The 16,830-nt window shown below is 48.0% G+C and overlaps 1 protein-coding gene across 1 annotated transcript in view; it reads right to left on the reverse strand.

The window, feature by feature from the left end:
• Positions 1-14,663, reverse strand: part of EVC2 (EvC ciliary complex subunit 2) — a 135,705-nt gene extending 121,042 nt beyond the window's left edge. Inside the window, exon 1 of the mRNA XM_021677663.2 lies at positions 14,414-14,663. Within this exon, the coding sequence (XP_021533338.1) occupies positions 14,414-14,614 (201 nt within the window). The 5' untranslated portion in view covers positions 14,615-14,663. The remainder of the gene's footprint in view (positions 1-14,413) is intronic.
• Between the last annotated feature and the right edge of the window lie 2,167 nt (positions 14,664-16,830).

Genomic DNA, 16,830 nt, shown 5'->3' on the forward strand with positions numbered 1-16,830 from the left:
TGCCTTCCCCCACGGTGACCTCACAGTACTCCAATGCACCAGTGAAATCCCCTCTTCCCTTGACCCCCACAGACACACTTGCCCAAGGGTCGCCTCTCTCTCCCTGCCCCCATGTGGCCCCTGTGCGGTGTGCCTCTCTCCTCCAGGACCTGTGGGTACAAGCAGCCTCTTCCTCCTTCCCGTGCCTCCCCACAGTGCTCCTCCTATTTCACGTCCACACCTGACTCGTCATCGGAAAAACCCATTTTAAGAAGCACAACACATAGGGCACACCCAAAGGGGCTGACAGTAGGATCACAACAAGGTATCTGTACACACACGTCCAGAGCGGCATCATTCACAATAGCCAAAATGTGGAAGCAGCTCCGATGCCCATGGCCAGATCCATGGAGAAGCCAAACAGGGTCCATCCAGAGGAAGGGATGTTATTCAGCCTTAAAGGAAGGACATTCTGACACCTGCTACCACATGAATGAACTTGGACGACATTGTGCTCAGCGAAAGAAGCTGGCCATGAAAAGACAAATGCTGTAGGATTCCACTTCTGGGAGGTCCCTGGAGTCATCAGATCCACACAGACAGAAGGAAGGGTGGTGGGCACCGGGGGCTGGGGGAGGGAGGCCAGGGGAGTGAGTGTTTCACGGAGAGAGTTCCAGCTTTGCCGAGATGCAGAGTTCTGGAGGTGGATGGTGGTGATGGCTTAATGCCCCTGAACTCTACACTCAACGATGGTTAAAATGGTAAATTTTAGGTTATGTGTATTTCATCGCAATTACAAATACGAATAAATGGAACAGATAAACAAAGCAGATCTATGTTGACCTAGTAAAAACGTTAAAATTCAAGTGAAATCACTGGGTTGCAAAACTATAATATCAACCCATTTAATAAAAACAGATTTTTACACTTCAAATGTATGATTATGTATCTCATAATTGTGTTTACATATTCAATTATATATTTATTTATATACAGTAATTTTTATTTGTACACGTATTTACCTATTTACCTACACGTATTTATTTCTATGTTTAACATATATAAGGTATATGTAGATATTTAATAATATAGTTCATATTAATCACACACTTAATGAATAATTATATGTTTAACAGTACACGACATAATATACCATGACCACGTATTACGTTGAAAAGTCTAGGAAGAGGTTCTGAAGTGTCAACCTCGGTGGCCTTGGGAAGAGTGGTGCCCCTGCGGGCAGGGGAGGGAAGCCCCATTCCTCCACGCCATCTGTGCCCTTTCATCTCCTACAACCAGAAGCCCAAGTCCATGCGTCACAACAAAGTGATGCAGACGAGCAATGGGAACCACGCCACGGGGCCTCTCGGCAGGCCTGTTCCTTTGGGGTCTCCCGGGGCCGTCACACCTGACATGAGATGACCCAGAGTGTCCCGGGACAGCTCGGTGTGGCCAGCACGGCCCCTAGTCCAGAAGGTGCCTTCCACAAGGCAGAAAGAGGCACCTCTCCCTCAAGAGCCCTCCCGTGTGTCAGATGCTGTCGGGATACACTGGGGTGGACGGAGTCAGTCTTTGCTGCCATCTGGCAGGAGAAAAGTCTCGTGCTAACAGCACAGATTGGGGCTGTGACTTCCTGCTTGCAAGCACAGTACGGAAACGGGGAAAGGGGCATTTCCCAGCAGAGAAGCCCGGCCACTGAGACCCCAGCCAGGAGGCCACGGTTGACGCCCACGGCAATAAACCATATCCACAGGATGCGCCCAGGCAAACCCCAGGAGACAGCCCCTATACAACACATCTACACAACCCCGGCCTCCTGGAACTTTCCACTCATTCTCTCAACCAGCATTGGCTGCATGGCAGGCTCTGCACTGGGCACTGCAAGGTGAGCAAAGCAGACCTGGCCCCTGACTTGGCCAAGGGATGATGGTCTCCTTACCGACAGACATTTCCATCCGAGAGGAAGGGGCAGGTTCCAAGGGAACAAACAACCCACGAAGGCCTTCAGGAGCCCCAGGTGCCAGAGGCCCCTTGCTGTGCTCCCAGAGGTCTCACTGGTTTCTGGGTATCACCAGCCTAGGGGGGTGCCTCTCTGGGGGCTCCTTGGCCACACGGAGCAGCCTGCTCTCACAGAGACCATGCTCAGGTGGCAGCCGACAGCCCCTTTCAATGCCCGCCTTCCCCTCCCTGGTTATCCCTCTCTCCAAAATGGCAGCCCCTGACAAGGTCACCATGACCTCTACCAGGCCCTGTTCAATGGCCCATTCTCCACCCTCACTGCACACAACTTAGTACAGCGTCCCAGACGTGAGTGCATCAGCATCCACCAGGAACTTAATAGCTTAAAGCAATGCACATTTATTACTTTACAGTTCCGGAGGCCAGAAGTCTGACAGGAGTCTCAATGGGCTAAAATCAAAGTGGGGGCAGGATTTGCAACAACGTGGATGGAACTGGAGGGTGTTATGCTGGGCGAAATAAGTCAATCAGAGAAAGACATGTATCATATGACCTCACTGATATGAGGAATTCTTAATCTCAGGAAACAAACTGAGGGTTGCTGGAGTGGTGGAGGGTGGGAGGGATGGGGCGACTGGGTGATAGACATTGGGGAGGGTATGTGCTATGGTGAGCGCTGTGAATTGTGTAGGACTGTTGAATCACAGACCTGTACCTCTGAAACAAATAATACATTATATGTTAAAAAAAAAAGAAGAAGAAGAAAAAGAAGATAGCAGGAGGGGAAGAATGAAGGAGGGGAAATCGGAGGGGGAGATGAACCATGAGAGATGATGGACTCTGAAAAACAAACTGAGGGTTCTAGAAGGGAGGGGGGTGGGAGGACGGGTTAGCCTGGTGATGGGTATTAAAGAGGGCACGTTCTGCATGGAGCACTGGGTGTTATGCACAAACAATGAATCATGGAACACTACATCAAAAACTAATGATGTAACGTATGGTGATTAACATAATAATAAAAAATAAAATAAATAAAGAACAGAGTACAGGGAAAAAAAAAACAAAGTGGGGGCAGGGCTGCATTTTTTTTTTTCTGGAAGCTCTAGGGGAGAACCCATGTCTTGGCCTTCTCCAGCTTCCAGAGGCCACCCACGTGCCTTAGCTCAGGGCCCCTTCCCACATTTTCAAGGTCAGCAACAGGCTGTCCTCACACTTCCACTCTGACTCTCTCTTCCGCCCCCTCTTCCATGTTCTGGGACCCTTTGTGATTACATCCGGACCACCCAGATAGTCCACGATGACTTCTTTCTTTTAAGGTCAGCTGATTAGCAACCTGAATTCTACCTGCAATGTTAATTCCCCTTTGCCAGGTAACCTAACATATTCACTCATTCCAGGGATCAGGACGTGGATGTCTTTGGGGGGCATTAGTCTGCCTCCACTGACCCCTCTCTCCCTAAAATGCTCTCCTCCCCTGACCTCTGGGTCACAGTGTTGGTTCCCTTCCTGTCACACCAGCCACCCCTTCTCATCTCCTTTGTTGGATCTGTCCAAGGGCTCTGGGCTTGGTCCTGGCCTCTGCCCTCAGACCTCCTTCTTCCCAATCCATACTTCCTCCCAAGGTGAATGCAGCCATTTCTTTTTGTTTCTTCTTCTTTTTTTAAATTTTATTGTATTATGTTATGTTAATCACCATACATTACATCATTAGTTTTTTCTTTTTTTTTTTATTCTTATGTTAATCCCCATACATTACATCATTAGTTTTAGATGAAGTGTTCCATGATTCATTTTTTGTGCATAACACCCTGTGCTCCATGCAGAATGTGCCCTCCTCAATACCCACCACCAGGCTAACCCATCCTCCCACCCCCCTCCCCTCCAGAACCCTGTTTGTTTTTCAGAGTCCATCGTCTCTCATGGTTCGTCTACCCCTCTGATTTCCCCCGCTTCATTCTTCCCCTCCCGCTACCTTCTTCTTCTTCTTTTTTTTTTTATTCTTATGTTAATCCCCATACATTACATCATTAGTTAGATGAAGTGTTCCATGATTCATTTTTTGTGCATAACACCCTGTGCTCCATGCAGAATGTGCCCTCCTCAATACCCACCACCGGGCTAACCCATCCTCCCACCCCCCTCCCCTCTAGAACCCTGTTTGTTTTTCAGAGTCCATCGTCTCTCATGGTTCGTCTACCCCTCCAATTTCCCCCGCTTCATTCTTCCCCTCCCGCTACCTTCTTCTTCTTCTTTTTTTTTTTTCTTAACATATATTACATTATTTGTTTCAGAGGTACAGATCTGAGATTCAACAGTCTTGCACAATTCACAGCGCTTACCAGAGCACATACCCTCCCCATTGTCTATCACCCAGTCACCCCATCCTTCCCACCCCACCCCCCACTCCAGCAACCCTCAGTTTGTTTCCTGCGATTAAGAATTCCTCATATCAGTGAGGTCATATGATACATGTCTTTCTCTGTTTGACTTATTTCACTCAACATAACACCCTCCAGTTCCATCCACGTCGTTGCAAATGGCAAGATCTCATTCCTTTTGATGGCTGCATAATATTCCATTGTATATATATACCACATCTTCTTTATCCATTCATCTGTTGATGGACATCTTGGCTCTTTCCACAGTTTGGCTATTGTGGACATTGCTGCTATAAACATCGGGGTGCACGTACCCCTTCGGATCCCTACTTTTCTATCTTTGGGGTAAATACCCAGTACTGCAATTGCTGGATCATATGGTAGCTCTATTTTCAACTTTTTGAGGAACCTCCATACAGTTTTCCAGAGTGGCTGCACCAGCTTGCATTCCCACCAACAGTGTAGGAGGGTTCCCCTTTCTCCGCATCCCCGCCAACATCTGTCATTTCCTGACTTGTTAATTTTAGCCATTCTGACTGGTGTGAGGTGGTATCTCATTGAGGTTTTGATTTGGATTTCCCTGATGCCGAGCGATGTTGAGCACTTTTTCATGTGTCTGTTGGCCATTTGGATGTCTTCTTTGGAAAAATGTCTGTTCATGTCTTCTGCCCATTTCTTGATTGGATTCTTTGTTCTTTGGGTGTTGAGTTTGATGAGTTCTTTATAGATTTTGGATACTAGCCCTTTATCTGATATGTCATTTGCAAATATCTTCTCCCATTCTGTCGGTTGTCTTTTGGTTTTGTTGACTGTTTCCTTTGCTTTGCAAAAGCTTTTTATCTTGATGAAGTCCCAATAGTTCATTTTTGCCCTTGCCTCCCTTGCCTTTGGCGATGTTTCTAGGAAGAAGTTGCTTCGGCTGAGGTCAAAGAGGTTGCTGCCTGTGTTCTCCTTTAGGATTTTGATGGACTCCTGTCTCACATTGAGGTCTTTCAACCATTTGGAGTCTATTTTTGTGTGTGGTGTAAGGAAATGGTCCAGTTTCATTCTTCTGCATGTGGCTATCCAATTTTCCCAACACCATTTGTTGAAGAGACTGTCTTTGTTCCATTGGACATTCTTTCCTGCTTTGTCAAAGATGAGTTGACCATAGAGTTGAGGGTCCATTTCTGGGCTCTCTATTCTGTTCCATTGATCTATGTGTCTGCTTTTGTGCCAGTACCATGCTGTCTTGATGATGACAGCTTTGTAATAGAGCTGGAAGTCTGGAATTGTGATGCCGCCGGCTTTGCTTTTCTTTTTCAACATTCCTCTGGCTATGCGGGGTCTTTTCTGGTTCCATACAAATTTTAGGATTATTTGTTCCATTTCTTTGAAAAAAGTGGATGGTATTTTGATGGGGATTGCATTGAATGTGTAGATTGCTCTAGGTAGCATTGACATCTTCACAATATTTGTTCTTCCAATCCATGAGCATGGAACGTTTTTCCATTTCTTTGTGTCTTCCTCAATTTCTTTCATGAGGATTTTATAGTTTTCTGAGTACAGATCCTTTGTCTCTTTGGTTAGATTTATTCCTAGGTATCTTATGGTTTTGGGTGCAATTGTAAATGGGATCGACTCCTTAATTTCTCTTTCTTCTGTCTTGTTGTTGGTGTATAGGAATGCCACTGACTTCTGTGCATTGATTTTATATCCTGCCACTTTACTGAATTCCTGTATGAGTTCTAGCAGTTTTGGGGTGGAGTCTTTTGGGTTTTCCACATAAAGTATCATATCATCTGCAAAGAGTGAGAGTTTGACTTCTTCCTTGCCAATTTGGATGCCTTTGATTTCTTTTTGTTGTCTGATTGCTGTGGCTAGGACTTCCAATACTATGTTGAATAGCAGTGGTGATAGTGGACATCCCTGCCCCGTTCCTGACCTTAGGGGGAAAGCTCTCAGTTTTTCCCCATTGAGAATGATATTCGCTGTAGGTTTTTCATAGATGGCTTTTACGATATTGAGGTATGTACCCTCTATCCCTATACTCTGAAGAGTTTTGATCAAGAAAGGATGCTGTACTTTGTCAAATGCTTTTTCTGCATCTATTGAGAGGATCATATGATTCTTGTTCTTTCTTTTGTTAATGTATTGTATCACATTGATTGATTTGCGGATGTTGAACCAACCTTGCAGCCCAGGGATAAATTCCACTTGGTCATGGTGAATAATCCTTTTAATGTACTGTTGGATCCTATTGGCTAGTATTTTGGTGAGAATTTTTGCATCCATGTTCATCAGGGATATTGGTCTGTAATTCTCCTTTTTGATGGGGTCTTTGTCTGGTTTTGGGATCAAGGTAATGCTGGCCTCATAAAATGAGTTTGGAAGTTTTCCTTCCATTTCTATTTTTTGGAACAGTTTCAGAAGAATAGGTATTAATTCTTCTTGAAATGTTTGGTAGAATTCCCCTGGGAAGCCATCTGGCCCTGGGCTTTTGTTTTTTGGGAGATTTTTGATGACTGCTTCAATTTCCTTAGTGGTTATAGGTCTGTTCAGGTTTTCTATTTCATTCTGGTTCAGTTTTGGTAGTTGGTACATCTCTAGGAATGCATCCATTTCTTCCAGGTTATTTAATTTGCTGGCATAGAGTTGCTCATAATATGTTCTTATAATTGTTTGTATTTCTTTGGTGTTGGTTGTGATCTCTCCTCTTTCATTCATGATTTTGTTGATTTGGGTCATTTCTCTTCTCTTTTTGATAAGTCTGGCCAGGGGTTTATCAATCTTGTTAATTCTTTCAAAGAACCAGCTCCTAGTTTCGTTGATCTGTTCTACTGTTCTTTTAGTTTCTATTTCATTGATTTCTGCTCTGATCTTTATTATTTCTCTTCTCCTGCTGGGTTTAGGCTTTATTTGCTCTTCTTTCTCCAGCTCCTTTAGGTGGAGGGTTAGGTTGTGTACTTGAGACCTTTCTTGCTTCTTGAGAAAGGCTTGTATTGCTATATACTTTCCTCTTAGGACTGCCTTTGCTGCATCCCAAAGATTTTGAATAGTTCTGTTTTCATTTTCATTGGTTTCCATGTATTTTTTTAATTCTTCTTTAATTTCCTGGTTGACCCATTCGTTCTTCAGTAGGATGCTCTTTATCCTCCATGTATTTGAGTTCTTTCTGACTTTTGTCTTGTGATTGAGCTCTAGTTTCAAAGCATTGTGGTCTGAAAATAGGCAGGGAATGATTCCAATCTTTTGGTACCGGTTGAGACTTGATTTATGACCTAGGATGTGATCTATTCTGGAGAATGTTCCATGGGCACTAGAGAAGAATGTGTATTCCGTTGCTTTGGGGTGGAATGTTCTGAATAGGTCTGTAAAGTCCATTTGGTCCAGTGTGTCATTTAAAGTCTTTATTTCCTTGTTGATCTTTTGCTTAGACGATCTGTCCATTTCAGTGAGGGGGGTGTTAAAGTCCCCCACTATTATTGTATTGTTGTCGATGTGTTTCTTTGCTTTTGTTATTAATTGGCTTATATAATTGGCTGCTCCCATGTTAGGGGCATAGATATTTACAATTGTTAGATCTTGTTGTTGGATAGATCCTTTAAGTATGATATAGTGTCCTTCCTCATCTCTTATTACAGTCTTTGGTTTAAAATCTAATTTGTCTGATATAAGGATTGCCACCCCAGCTTTCTTTTGGTGTCCATTAGCATGGTAAATGGTTTTCCACCCCCTCACTTTCAATCTGGGGGTATCTTTGGGTCGAAAATGAGTCTCTTGCAGACAGCATATCGATGGGTCTTGTTTTTTAATCCAGTCTGATAGCCTGTGTCTTTTGATTGGGGCATTGAGCCCATTTACATTCAGGGTAACTATTGAAAGATAGGAATTTAGTGCCATTGTATTGCCTGTAAGGTGACTGTTACCGTATATTGTCTGTGTTCCTTTCTGGTCTATGTTGCTTTTAGGCTCTCTCTTTGCTTAGAGGACCCCTTTCAAGATTTCCTGTAGGGCTAGTTTTGTGTTTGCAAATTCCTTTAGTTTTTGTTTGTCCTGGAAGCTTTTTATCTCTCCTTCAATTTTCAATGACAGCCTAGCTGGATATAGTATTCTTGGCTGCATATTTTTCTCATTTAGTGCTCTGAATATATCCTGCCAGTCCTTTCTGGCCTGCCAGGTCTCTGTGGATAGGTCTGTTGCCAATCTAATGTTTCTACCCTTGTAGGTTACATATCTCTTCTCCCGAGCTGCTTTCAGGATTTTCTCTTTGTCTCTGAGACTCGTAAGTTTTACTATTAGATGTCGGGGTGTTGACCTATTTTTATTGATTTTGACAGGGGTTCTCTGTGCTTCCTGGATTTTCATGCCTGTTTCCTTCCCCAAATTAGGGAAGTTCTCTGCTATAATTTGCTCCATTATACCGTCTGCCCCTCTCTCTCTTTCTTCTTCTTCTGGGATCCCAATTATTCTAATGTTGTTTTGTCTTATGGTATCGCTTATCTCTCAAATTCTGCCCTCATGATCCAGTAGTTGTTTATCTCTCTTTTTCTCAGCTTCTTTATTTTCCATCATTTCATCTTCTATATTACTGATTCTCTCTTCTGCCTCATTTATTCTAGCAGTTAGAGCCCCCATTTTTGATTGCACCTCATTAATAGCCTTTTTGATTTCTACTTGGTTGGATTTTAGTTCTTTTACTTCTCCAGAAAGGGTTTCTCTAATAACTTCCATATTTTTTTCAAGCCCAGCTAGTATCTTTAAAGTGATGATTTTGAACTCTAGATCTGACATCGTACTAATGTCCGTATTGAGTAGGTCCCTGGCAGTCGGTACTACCTCTTGTTCTTTTTGTTGAGGTGATTTTTTCCGTCTTGTCATTTTGTGCAGAGGGGAATAGATTAATGAGAGAACAAAATGCTAGCAGAGTAACAACGTCCCCAGAAAATATACTCTAAACAAATCAGAAAAGACCTGAAGCAGTGGGAAAAGAAAGGGAAAGAGAGAAAAAAGAAAAAGAAAAAAAAGAAAAAGATAAAGATAAAAACAAAAACAAACAAAACAAACAACAACAACAAAAAAACCAGAATGTGATCAAATATGATCAGGCTGGTATATAGATCAGTGCCACACACTAGATTTGGGGTGTATTTTGGTCTTTTAGAAGAAAGTGTCTCCCAAAATTTTAAAGAAAGAAAAACTTATATATGTACAAAAATAAGGGTTGATATGATGAAGGGATGGAATATGACTGTAAAGATGAAAATTATAAAAAATTTTATAACAGGAATTGATAAGAAATTGTTTGAAAAAAGAAAGAAGAGGATTTTAAAAAAAGAAAAAAAAAGGGAGAGGATGTGATCAGGCAGGGGAATAGAAAACACCATATACTAGAGATTTAGGGTATATTTTGATCTGTTAGAAGAAACTATCTCAAAATTTTAAAGAGAGAAGAACTTATATATATAAGCCAAAAATACGGGTAACTACTATGAAGGGATAGAATATGACTCTAAAAATGAAAAATAAAAATGTTTTTTTTTTTTAAAAAAAGGGATTGATAAGATGTTGGTTGAAAAAGGGAAAAAGAAAAATTCAAAAAGAAAAAAAAAGAAAAAAAGACAGTTAAAAAAAAAATTAACTTTGAAAGACTACAGAATCATGGTAAAAAAGCCATGAATTCTATGTGCAGTAGTCCCCTAGAGCTGGAGTTCTGCCGTTCTCATTGATCGGTAAACTTGGTCTTGGCTGGCTGTTCTCGCTGATCTTCTGGGGAGGGGCCTGTTGCCGTGGTTTCCAAATGTCTCTGCCGGAGGCGGAATTGCCCCGCCCTTGCCCCCTCCCGGCTAAGTAATCTGCTCGGGTTTGCTATCCGGGGCTTTTGTTCCCTGCGAGCTTTCCGTACAGCTTTGGAGGCGGAGAGTGAAAATGGCGGCCTCCCAATCTCCGCCGCGGAGGAGCCGAGAACTCGGGGCCCCGCTTCTCAGTGAGCCCCCAGAGAAAAGCCGTCAGTCACTCCCGTCTCCCCGGTCTCCGGCCGCACTCCGTGCTCACTCGGCCTGTGACCGCGCGTTTCTATCTCTGGCACCCGACCCCGGGTGGAGTCTCCAAACCCAGCAGATCCCTGCGGCGCACTCCCGCGCGGCTCCTCCCGGGGGAGGAAGGTGAGTCTCCCCGGATCTGCCGCTTGTTGGGTCCCTGCTGGAGGAGCAGGGGCCCGACTGTGCCGCGGATCACGGTTTATGGCCACCCCGAGCTGAGAGCCCGCGCCTGGGCTCCGCCTCTGCAGCCGGCTTCCCTGCTCCGATACCTGGGAGCTCTGCCACACTCAGGCACCCCCGGTCTTTCTGTGACCCATGGGTCCTGAGACCACACTGTCCCGGAGGGTTCCACCCCCCGCTTAGCCACCAGAGTGACGTCCCTCAGTGGAGCAGACTTTTAAAAGTTCCGATTTTGTGCTCCGCGGCTCTATCACTTGCCAGAAGTGGCCGCCGGAGGCCCCTCCCCCGCCGTCTATCCTCCCAAATATCACCTCGGATTCACTTCTCCGCACGTCCTACCTTCCAGAAAGTGGTCGCTTTTCTGATGAGAGAGTTGTTGCTCTTCTTTTCTTCGATCTCCTGTTGAGTTTGTAGGTGTTCAGAATGGTTTGATCCCTATCCAGCTGAATTCCTGAGACCAGACGAAATCCAGGTCTCCTACTCCTCCGCCATCTTGCTCCGCCCCCCACATCATTAGTTTTTGATGTAGTGTTCCATGATTCATTGTTTGCGTATAACACCCAGTGCTCCATTCAGTACGTGCCCTCCTTAATACCCATCACCAGGCTAACCCATCCCCCCGACCCCCTCTCCTCTAGAACCTTCAGTTTGTTTCTCAGAGTTCAGCCATTTCTACGCTGACTGCTACCCGGTGTAGTCCAGCTCCCGTAGCTCCAGCTCTGATCCCTTGCCCAAGTCTAGATTTGTCCATCCAATGCTCTGCTGTACACGCCCATGTGGTCAAACTCAGCAAGACCAGAACAGAATTCCCGATGGCCCCACGAGGCTTCAGCATATTAGCCAATGGTATCTCTATTCTTCCACTCGCTCGGCCCAAAGTCCTTGGCTTCATCCTTGACTCCTCTCTTTCTCTCTCAATCCACAGCCGATCCCAGCAAATCCCACTGGCTCCACCTTCAAAATACACCAGAAACCCTACAGCTAGCAGCTCACCGTTCACACCCTGGTCCAGTACTCCTCTGTCTTGGCCTGGTCTCCTACCCGCCCCCTCTCCTGCTGCCACTTCTGCCCTTGGTTCTCTATCCTCACCCCTGCTCCGGAGGTGCTTTAAAAAGATGAGCCACGGTGTATCACTTGAGAGCTCAAAACCCACATGGTTTCCACCTTACTCAGAATAACAGCCGGGATCCTGAGCATAAGTCACGGGGCCTTTCCTGATCTGGCCTCTCCTCACCCCCTTGGCCTCACCTCCTCGACCCCCTCCCTTGCTCCGGTGGCCCCGGGGCCTCCTTGCTGGTCCTGGACCACACCAAGCACACCCCGCCTCTGGCCTCACTATCATGGCACTCCAGAAAACTCTTCTGCTGGACATTCCACTCAGGGCTCAGCTCACTTGTCGCCTCCTCCAAGCACCCTCCCTGACCACACGACCAGACGGCGCTCACCACCATCTCCCCCAGTCCAATCTGTCCACTGTACTTCTCTCCGCAGCCCAAACCACCGCCAGCGCCACTGTTTACTTCCTTCTTCTGCCCCAAGAAGGCAGATTTCTTAGGAGGAGAGACTGCCTTGCTCTCTGATATCCCAGCACCCAGAACGGAGCCTGGCACCTAGAAAGCCGTGCCTGAACGCCGTAAGTGAATGGCAGACTCAGAGCCTCTTGTCCCCTCAACCCTTCATGGCCTCTTCTCTCCTTCCAGCAAACTCCCGACAGAAGTTTCCGCCATGGTGAGAATGTACCATAATCTGGGCTGCCCGATACAGCAGCCTCTGACACACATGGCCATGAAGCACCTGAAATGTCTAAATTTAAATAACCACAGGGGGCTAGCAGCTCGTGCATCGACAGAGCATCTCGGGTCACGCGGGAAATGGTTGTAACTGCCTCTCAGTTTACCCTCTGCAAGAAGGGACAGACGATACGTTTACATGTACCTTCAGGTTTTCAAAGCACTTTCTGGTAGAGCCTGGGGACAAGTGTCCACCAGGATGTTCCAGCACTGGTTTCTCAGAGAGGAAAGCAAGCGCAAAGCAGGCCAGGTGAGTGGGTCTGAACACGGGGGCCCGCGCGAGAGCCTAGGACAGGCCGGGGCGGGGCGGGGGTGGCTCTCTGGGCCGGGTTTTCTCCTCTGCAAAATGAGCCAGACACATCCCACCTCATGGGACAGGAGCAAGTGAGAGGACCGTGTGAAAACATTCTGTCATGGGACTTTTTTAAAGCTCAGTAAATTGACACAGTGTTGTCACTCAGTCTTCTCTAGTGAAAATCTAGTAACAGAAAATGAACAGAATCTCCTTTAGAGATTTACAGATTAAAACTCTGTAGCAAGGGTAGCAAGCGCCTTGGGGCCTGCAGGTCCAGAACCCAACAGGACCAGGGGAGCCAGCCCCAGGGGCAGGGCAGGGAGGACCCCCAAGGCAGTGAGGGGAGAGGCCACTGAACAGGGCAGTCCTGGGAACAGAACCCTAGTTGCCAGGAGTCGATGAGAGGGGGTGAGGGCTGGGGAGGGAAGTGGTCATAGGTACACCAAGGACAGATCACCCATCCCGGACACCAGCCGTTGGGGGAAATAGGTGGGGGAGAGCACAAATTAGGGGGTGGAGAAGACTCAGATGAAACGGTCACCAAAGGCCAGAGGCTAAGTGGTGGGCACTGAATCTGGGGGCTGGGGCGGGGGTTGCAGACATCTCAGCGGACTCGGAGGAAAAGGCAGGAGAACTGGTGGCCAGCTTTGGAGGAAGGGGCAAGGGGAATCTAGGGAGACAGCCAGGACTCTGCACTCCCAAATCTGGGGCTACAGAGGGAGGGGTGGATGGGAAGTGGAAAAATTTAGCAACCAAGAGAGTGCAGTCAGGAAAACGCCAGCCAGTAATCCCAACTGTTCTTCTCTCTCTCTCTTTTTTTTTATCCTTCCTTTTTTATTATGAAATGTTGCATACATACAAAAGATGGCGTATAATGTATATGTAAATTATAACAAATAATAATAAACCCAACATCTGGATACCTATCACCCAGGTGAAGAAGTAAAATATTACCAATATATCTTCAGACTTCCTCCCAATAGCATTCCCCTTTTTTCTCAACAGACATAATCAGTATTGTGAATGTGCTGATTTTTTTTTTAAAGCATTTAGAAAGCACGGACATGCATTTATTTGCAAAGATGTCAAACCGGGAATTAAGAGTACACTGGCACTTGGGAAACTGAGATTAGAATCTCCACCAGCTGTAGGCACGATTATCAATAGAGTGTCCTGTTAAGTGCAAAGAACTTATTTTAAATAGCATAAAAGCAAAGTGGGTTTTAAATGATTACGGAAATAGTCAGGGGTATCTTAGTCATTACTGAAGTGACCAAGATTCACCAGTGGATAACTATAACTTTTAAGGGTAATAAAGAATATATAACTTAGGAACTGCTCATTTTTTCATATTACTTAGATTTCTTCTCACAACCGCTACACTCGGGACGTGCTCAGCTCTGCAAACGCGGTGCCTAGGCCCACGCGCCTACCCCTCGCACCCACCCCTCGCACCCACCCCTCGCACCCACCCGCGGGGTAGACGCTGCAAAGGCTTACAGACCAGGAATCCGAGGCACAAGAAGTGAAGCGCCTGGCCTAGGTCACTGGGCTTTTAGGCTTCAGGGCGAGATTCGACCCGGGCGGCTGGCAAAGTCCAAGCCCGCAGCCAGCGCGCGGGGCTTCAGCTTTCCTGGGACTTTGCGGGCCTGAGTGCCAAACACTAAAGAACACCCGAAGCATCCTACTCAGACACTGCCCTCCCTGCCTCCGATAATCTCCCCAACTCCAAGGGGCCTCCCCGCCGCCCCTGTAGACGGAGCTCAGCAGCAGGAGTCCTCCAGGAGGAGACTGGGGGCGGGCCCTCCTTACCTGCGCGGTCCGCTCGGGCCCCGCCCCGGGAGCCGCGGGGGGGTCCGGGAGGGGCTGCCCGCCGAGGGGGCGCCCGAGGAGACCCCGGCCCGCGGGGTGCCAGCCTCGGCCCCCGGGCCCAGCGGGCAGCGCCAGGGCGGCGGCCAGGAGGCTCCAGGCCAGCACCCACGTGGCGCGCCCCGGGGCGCCCGCCGAGCCCATCGCCTCCTCCGCACCCGCGACCGCAAAGTGGCGGGCGCGCCGGAGTCGCCGGAGCTTCCGGACCCCAGGCCCGCCCCGCCGCGGAGCATGCTCAGTGCGAGCCGCCCTGGAAAGTTTTCTGGAACAGACTCCGGCATCTGGGGCTGGGAGGGCGGGGAGGAGGCTGGGAGGGCGACGAGCGTGGGAGGGAGCGAGCAAGGCCGGAGCCACACTTGGGTTTGCTCGCGCCCCCCCCAGGGCCTCAGCTCCACCCGAATCAGATTCAGATGGGGTCACTACTCTGCTCCCAAAGATTTCAGGGCTTCCAAGTGCCGCTCCATTGATGCCTACGGAGTTCTCAGCTCAGAACCACCCCCCTCCAGGAAGCCTTCCCTGACACACGCACACATCACACCGGGCTGAGCCCCCGGAGTCTGCTCCAGACCCACCAGCCCCTTATTAGGGAACTGAGAAGCATTTGGAAAGGCAGAGCCATGTGTGCTGGAGAGCCCAGAGGGGACAGGACGGCACAGACGGGCTGGGAGGGAAAGCGGCAGATCAGGAGCCAGAGGGAAAGGCCACGCTCACTTTCTATTGGATTTAGTTCAGCCGCATTGGGCTCCTACTGCCTGAGCCCTCGCTGTGGAGTAGCCCCTGGACCTGCGCAGGTACCCAGACAGGTAGTCAGGCCAGCCACTGTGGGACATCTCTGGGGAACCGGACAGAGGGGATTTGGTGTTTGGAGCCAGGAGGCTTGAACTCTCCATGGGGGTAGGGTTGTGCCTTGCCAGGGGAGATAGATACTGGGAGGAGGCCAGGTAAAGCAGTTTCTCTGCTTCCTCCTGCTTCCCCTGAGTCCTCAGTGACCTGCTCCTCGGGGAGAAGGCTCCTCTCCTGCAGGGGGTAGCCTATCATGCAGTCTCAGGCCAGGAAGCCTGGCACCTGTCAGTTCCTTCTACCTCCAACCCCTCCAAGGACACGCCCTCCCTAACTCAACATGGACAAGGCACTGAGGTTTGAGACTCTGAAAATTTATTAGCCAGGCTTCCCACCAGAGGTACATTGCCCTGAGGGGTACCTGGCAGAATGCCGGGAGTGAGACAAGGCCAAACGCTAGATGCCAGCATATTGCTGGACCATCAGTTCTATTTGACATGAATCATTTAAAGGATGATTTTAATATCCAAACAACTTTATAATAAAGTAAGAGGCAAAGAACCCTACATTTTTAAAACTAAATTCTGAATATCCAAAGAAACGGCCAGCATAAAAAGCCAGAACTTCAGGTTATTGTCCCATACACGTTACCAGAAGCCTTGGAGGTGCTTCAAAGGAAACATTTAAGCATCCCTGAGTAGCAGAGAGGGTGAGCCCTGTAGCCAGCTGGACACAACTGTTAATACACCTGTCCCATCTCCTGGTTGCAAGACCTTGAATGAGCAACTTCTCTCTAGCCGTCTGTGACTTCTTCCTTAAGAAGTCAGTCTGGATACTAGCTCCCATCCTGCCCACCTGGAAGGTTGATGAGGTACTGATATAAAAACTAGAAACTTGAGATGGACATCCAGATGAAGGATACAAAAGCCCCCTGCTCTGTTGCCGGGGATCCCCGTGAAACTCCTGCCCTGGCCCTCATAGGGAATTGAGCTTCAAAGATGTGCGTGTGTGTGTGTTCACTGCTGTATCCCCAGGACCCAGGACAAGAAAGAGCTAGCATCTAGTAGCTGCTCAGTAAATGTTTGCTAGAGGAAAGAACAGACGCTGAACTCATCTGGTTGTTTATCTCCCCACACAGCCATGAGACCCCCAATGTCTGGACCTTGTCTCGTTCCTTGCGGGCCTGGTGCTGGCTCCATCAGCAGGTTCTCTGTAAGGCTGGACCCTCATTAGGTCATTTAGCCTCTCTGACCAGGAGCTTCCTGACGGGAAGATGAGCTCCCTCTCAGAAGGCTGTTGAAAAAGTTACTGACATCATCAGGCTAAATCTTACATGCTCCTCAATAAACTTAACCGAGGAACACCCTCCCCCGTGGCTGGGAGACCCCCCATTCCTTCGCGGGAAGCCAGAAAGCTCCTCTGGCTGAGCCGCGCGCCTCCCGCCAGGCATGCTCAGTGCAAGGGCAGGCCCAGGCGGGGGCGGCTCGAAGTTTCGGGCGACGACCCAGGCTCCTCCCTCCGGCGGGGCCGCGCCGGGAAGGGGGACCTGAGTGTGTTCCTCGGTTAAGTTTATTGAGGAG

Source organism: Neomonachus schauinslandi, chromosome 2 (genome assembly GCF_002201575.2).
Source record: "Neomonachus schauinslandi chromosome 2, ASM220157v2, whole genome shotgun sequence".
NCBI classification, from domain to species: Eukaryota; Metazoa; Chordata; class Mammalia; order Carnivora; family Phocidae; genus Neomonachus; species Neomonachus schauinslandi.